Genomic DNA, 6,004 nt, shown 5'->3' on the forward strand with positions numbered 1-6,004 from the left:
GGGATTATTTTTTTTAAATACAGGCGTTAATGATATTTACACCAATATTATTATTTATATATATGTAAATTTATTAATTAAAAGAATCTATCTATTATTTATTGAACAATTTTTACAGGATAGGTATCAACTAATAACTTTTAGCCACTTGTTTTAGAGATTTTTTTTTACAAAACCCATCTATTATTACTTATTAGTTTACTAAGCGAAACTAAAAAAATCATACATATGTAATTTTATTTTATTTTTGCTACAATAAAGTTTATATCAAGGGTGGCTCCTTTAGTCCAAGACTAGGGTATACTTAAACTTAATTGGGATTTACATAAGAAGTAACGTATTGCTCACTAAGAGTGACAGTGGTAAGATTCGAACTTTTATTAATCATGAACAATATTGATCTGTAAATTATATATTTTTTTATTAAAAATCCAACCATTCTTCCAACTTTATTATTACTATTTATTTATTGTGAAACAAGTCAAACAACTCGAATACAACATTCATAACAATGGGTTTATAATTAAAAACTACAATGATACATAAATATTAGCAATGCAGAAGTAAGATGCACAATTCCTGCATGTCTCACCTGATATTTGAGTCTCCACAAAAGTTAACGTTAGCCATCTCTATCCTGCTCCATCTCATCCCTAGTATCAATAACTCCCAAGAAGACACCTAAATTACATAACTGATCTTGCCTTATCAAAAGCTATCTTACATATCCAACGCGACTTTGATACAGCTATGAGAATATATGGCTTGTTTGTCGAATTGTGCCCGGCTCTTTGGCACTTGCTGCATTGCAATAACCGCTTAAAGGGTCCATGTATATATTTTTGTTCTTTTTCCTCTTAGGAGTGACGGAGACATGACGGAGAGCAGGAGGGCGTACTTCAATTGTAGATGATTTCTTTTGTACAGCCATAACTGCTGTTGCAAAAGGGTTTATAGAGTTTGAGTACGTCGACCAGAAAGCATCAACCGTGAAGTAATCGGAGCAATAATGATATAAACTCTTTCCTAATTGCTGTAGGACAGCAACAGCATGGTAACATGGAAAGCCCTTCAGTTACCATTCCTCGCAGCTAGAATCCCATAGATCACTGTTCGCTGCATATATTTCATTCAAACTGTCAAGACTTTGAAAGTGTTACCATGTGACAATGTCACTTGAAGCATGTTAGCTTTCAAAATATTTTGTTATAATTTGAACTCCACAGCAGGAGTTAATTTTTTCAACCATTGGCATGAATCTGACTTTTGAGTACTCATCAATTCCATTATCTTACAGCAAATGGTCTCAATCAACTTGGCAATCGGTATAACCGGAAGTTCAGTTATCCAACTATAAAATGTCTCTGCATCTTTTGATAAAAAATGTCCATATCGATGACCTTGAAAAAGGACATTTGACCACTGTTCAGGTCCACTTTGTAAGATCCACTCACAAGCCTCTGGTGAAATATTTCTGATGTTCTCGATAGATTTCCTGAATCCATCAAGTGTAATTGCATGAGCAGCATCATAGAAATGTGTGATAATTACTTGAAGAACTTCAGTATTCAAGCCACTGAAATCCCCTTTTAATCCCTCTATCAGATGATAGAGACAATAACCATGAATTCTTAAAGATCACCAAAATAGGCTTTTTAAGCCCAAGCTGTCTGTCTGCTACAAACGTTACTGGTTGGATTATTGAAAGTGCAGATTTCAGCTGAACCAAAAACCAATGCCAATTATCATTTCCGTCCAAAGCTGTAGCAGTCAGCAGCTCAGATTGATATTTTTGATTTTATGGTCACAGTGTCAAGGAAAAGGAGGGGGCGGCAGCCATGTAATGAAGCTTGCAATGCAACAACTAGAAGATGGAAGCTTAAGTGTCCTCCCTGATGACTGAGTTGCTACGCTACCAGGATTGTTCTCGACAATCTGCTTAAACAGACTAGGTAACTGATTGTAACCCTCATCATATGGAACTTGAGGCTTCTCTTTGGTAGACTCTAGTCCGCGCCACACATGTGCATAACTTGCTTTGAATCCATATTCCATTAATAATTTCCCTTGGTTTAGCATTAGGTGGAGCTCGTAATCTTTCCTTCACAAGAAACTTGACCAATTTACTAGAAACCTTGGGATGCCCAGATGAACTTTTTCCTGCACCGCATGTATGAGTTTCACATATCTTTTCAATCAGAAACAACTTTGTGGTAGATAACCTTGCATCTTTAATGGTCCAATGGCAACCTTCAGCTCTGCATTTTGTGATTATATACCAAGACCTATTAGTCTTAAAGGTATATCAAATCCATGAGCTGTGGATAACTTATTCAGAGCAACACAAAAATCGTGAGCATTATTGAACCATTGCTCCAGACCAGTTAAACAATTCTCCCATGATTTAACAAGTTTCTGAAGTGCATTAGCATTAGGAACTTCAGGAGTAAAATTTGTTTGGATTGTCCATATCTCTAGTAAGAGAAGCCAACGAATCAAGCTGCTTAGTGTCTCCAGAAATTGAAGCAGCATGAGAAATACTAGTAGGAGTCACGGGCTCATCCACCATTCCAGACCTGCAATGAATCCACCAAAACCATATAAGATTAAAAGGGTTATACAAGATAATCACATTATTCAACCATAGGGTTGGACCTGGTTACCTAATGATGTTAGCTTGAAGATGAATTTAGTTAAAACCACAAGTCCAAAAGGCATCATATTTATTCTGGGTAGGAAACACTACAATTCCTCATTACCTAAGCATAGTAAAGTGAATACTACCTACTGTGGGACGTAGACAACTGGTCGCTTGTTTGATTCTCATTTGTTAAGACATAAATATCCACAGTTTCCGAGTTTCCATGAAGATCCAGCAAGTGTTGCAGGTCTTTGTAGTTAGAAACTGTGATAACTGATAAGCATTTTTTTGTTGTGTGGAAGAAAGTATTTGATGGTCAAGGAATCCAGATCATAATTCCACATCTCTGCCATTTCTGCTTTCAACTCATCAAATTTGCTTTCAGTGGTTATATTAATCGCATGAGCTTCTTCACCACAATATGACAAGGAACCATCATCACTAAATGTAAATTTCCCCCCTGAACGAGAAATCACAATAAGCTTTCCCTGATCCATGCATTTGCACAGACACTTAGAAAATATCCTTCCCCTGCGCCCAAAAGAAAAGGAAATAAGCAAATACTACAAGAAACTAGTTTTTTAGATAAGGATCAAGTGGTCTCCAGCAGTATATAAGCTTGTTACTGAAAATAATAACAAACTTATATTTCATCACTTATTGTCACTAATAACCTAGTGACCTATGTCACTCCGATTCTTCATTTCCTTGAAGCCTCATGTCAGACACATATTCAGGCATGGATATGGGACATGGTCCTTCGAATATGTGGAAAAACTTATAAAAAATTTTGAGCTAGCATGTCGGTGTCAGGAATATCTATATCCAATCTTCGCCCTCCAAGCAACATAGCTAGTGATGCATACAGGTGACAAGAATTTTAACGATTGTCAGTATTAGACACAAACAAAATACAATCGTCGCTTATAAATCCTGCCAACGAGCCAATACCGTTAGGGTGCGTTTGGTTCACGGAATGTAAGATTACCTTTGGAAATAAGATTATCGAAATGTAACATTACTCTGGGAATGTTGTATTACATTGTTTAGTTTGCTTAGCAGGAATGTAAGATTACAATGTTTGGTTGGAGAAATATAAGATTACTTGGATGTATATTTTACCAAATTATCCTTGTGATATATAATTTTTTAACAAGTAAAACTTTAATATTAAATTATAAATATTTGAATGAAAATTTATAAAAATATTTTAATTATTATGCTATCTATACATTTAACATATAATTAATATATCAAACTTATAATTTTAAATGATTTTCATAAGTATCATGTTTATTTATATAAAACATAATATAATAAGAAAAATAATATTGTGATCTCGAGTGGACAAATATATTAATTTTTAATGTATAAGATCTATATTTTAATAATTCAAAATTAAATATTAATTTAAATAATTATATTTTTACAATAATAATATTTTCTCCTCATAAAATTATAAAATAATTAATATATTAAATATTAAAAATATAAAATAATTTTGACTACTAAAATTTATTAATATTTTATTAAATTAAATTATTTGTATATTATTATTATTATTAGGTTTATAATTTTAAGTAAAGCACAAAGAATAAGATTTGGGAATGATTCATATGAAAAATTTATTATTTCAAGGGTATTTATGTCCAAAGCGGTGGGAATTGTTCCTTAAATAAAAATTTCGAGTAACGGTATTTCCACTATTTTAACCCTAAATTACTACTATTGATAATAAATTATTATTTGATAATGATATTTTTCGTGAACCAAATATGATAATACAATTTCGAAAAAGATCATTCCCCGAACCAAACGTATCCTTAGGGGGCGTTTGGATGAGGAATGTGGGATTCCCATGGGAATGAAATTCACATTCTCCCGTTTGGTTAGCCCAGGAATCCTATTCCCGGTAATATAAGATTACCGATAGTGGATTTTTTTGAGTATATTACCAGGAATGTCATTACCTCATTTTCCTTAGGTATTGTTGGATTACTAGCATTTTGGACTAAAATGCCCTTAATTTTTTTTCTTTCAAAAATATCATTCTTCTGTCATTGAATAATAAAAATTATACGAAAATTAAATTACAAATTTATCGTTAAACTATTTTACATTTACAAAAAAGTCTATAATTAAAATTTTATATAAAGTTCAGGGATTAAAATAAAATTTTACCATTTTATTAAACCTTTTTATATTTTCAATTTTGTAAAAAAATTATATAAATTTTATGAATTTAATTTTTTTTAAAAAAATATATATAAATATTTTTCAAGTTGTTAAAAATAAATATATAATATAGATAATTTGATTAAATATACATTACAATAATCTTTTATTCCTTTAACCAAACAATGTAATCTTACATTCCTGCTAAACCAACCAAACACAAAATATAACATTCGCAGTAATCCTATTTTCTGGTAATCTTACATTACTACTGGTAATCTTACATTCCTACTAGTAATTTTACATTCCGTGAACCAAACACAACCTTAGAGATTAAAAACTTTAGAATTGAGAACAAGGTCAAGTATTATTCGTTGAGAAACAAATTCATCCAGTCAACGAGTACCTTGACAGAAACAGAGCAGCACTAGAACAGATTATTCATTGAGAAACAATTTATTTTCAAATAGTTGTGAGATGGACTCTGTTCAACATGCTCCAATTTCAGATTTTGGCAATTAAAATCATACCTATGTTTAAAGAATATAATGACATAAACACGAGAACAGTGGGAGTGCATTACCGGTATAGTGGCCTTGAAACAACGGCAGCAGCACCCACCGAAATTGCTATCCGCCGCGATAGATATGATAGAGAAGATTCACACACATGTAGCGGTGTCTCGGGATTCAGATACAACCGTTATTGCATTTTGTCTCTGTTACAGGTTTTTTTTTTTCAAATCAAAATCCCAATCCCGACCAAAAAAAGAACCGTAACCAATCAGAAAATCAAAACCCAACATATTATGCTTCAAACAAGAGCGGGAGAAAAAGGGCGGGAAGATGAGCCAGTTGCCAAACCTTAAGAGTGGAAATCTAACTATTGAAGTGGCCATGAAAGTTGTTTGGAAGGACAATGTCACCATAAAAGTAAAATGAAGCAGCGCCAGAACCAGGAGAAAATTGCGGAATTGAGAAATTTGTTTTTGTCATTACACATTTGTAAAGGTTAGGGTAAAAATAACCAATTCACTCAATTATTAGTCAGATTATAGATAAGTCACTAAATTTTAAGATTTTATAATCAAACCACTTAATTTTCAGCGAGTGATACAGGTAAAAATATTAAGCAAGCCCTATAAATAAAAGTGATTTACCCGCAGTTGAAAGTGGAAAACCCTGGGTA

At 32.6% G+C, this 6,004-nt stretch overlaps 1 protein-coding gene across 1 annotated transcript; it reads right to left on the reverse strand.

Moving 5' to 3' along the window:
- Nucleotides 1-1,901: 1,901 nt before the first annotated feature.
- LOC120131526 lies at nucleotides 1,902-3,138 on the reverse strand. The gene is made up of 3 exons (XM_039148506.1): nucleotides 3,057-3,138; nucleotides 2,785-2,914; nucleotides 1,902-2,576 (listed from the first exon to the last, which is right to left on the reverse strand). Exons 1-3 carry the CDS (start codon nucleotides 3,136-3,138, stop codon nucleotides 2,441-2,443), a joined length of 348 nt encoding a protein of 115 aa, XP_039004437.1. The 3' UTR covers nucleotides 1,902-2,440.
- Between the last annotated feature and the right edge of the window lie 2,866 nt (nucleotides 3,139-6,004).

Source organism: Hibiscus syriacus, unplaced genomic scaffold (assembly GCF_006381635.1).
Source record: "Hibiscus syriacus cultivar Baekdansim isolate YM2019G1 unplaced genomic scaffold, ASM638163v2 tig00110556_pilon, whole genome shotgun sequence".
NCBI lineage: Eukaryota > Viridiplantae > Streptophyta > Magnoliopsida > Malvales > Malvaceae > Hibiscus > Hibiscus syriacus.

What these genes read in the sequence shown, in the direction of transcription:
- LOC120131526 (XM_039148506.1), bottom strand. Translation starts at nt 3,138, where the DNA reads ATGGATCAGGGAAAGCTTATTGTGATTTCTCGTTCAGGGGGGAAATTT. An exon ending in TGGTTCCTTGTCATATTGTG is followed by an intron (nt 2,915 to 3,056) that starts GTGAAGAAGCTC and finishes AATGCTTATCAG; the next exon opens with TTATCACAGTTTCTAACTAC. An exon ending in TTGTCTACGTCCCACAGTAG is followed by an intron (nt 2,577 to 2,784) that starts GTAGTATTCACT and finishes GATTCATTGCAG; the next exon opens with GTCTGGAATGGTGGATGAGC.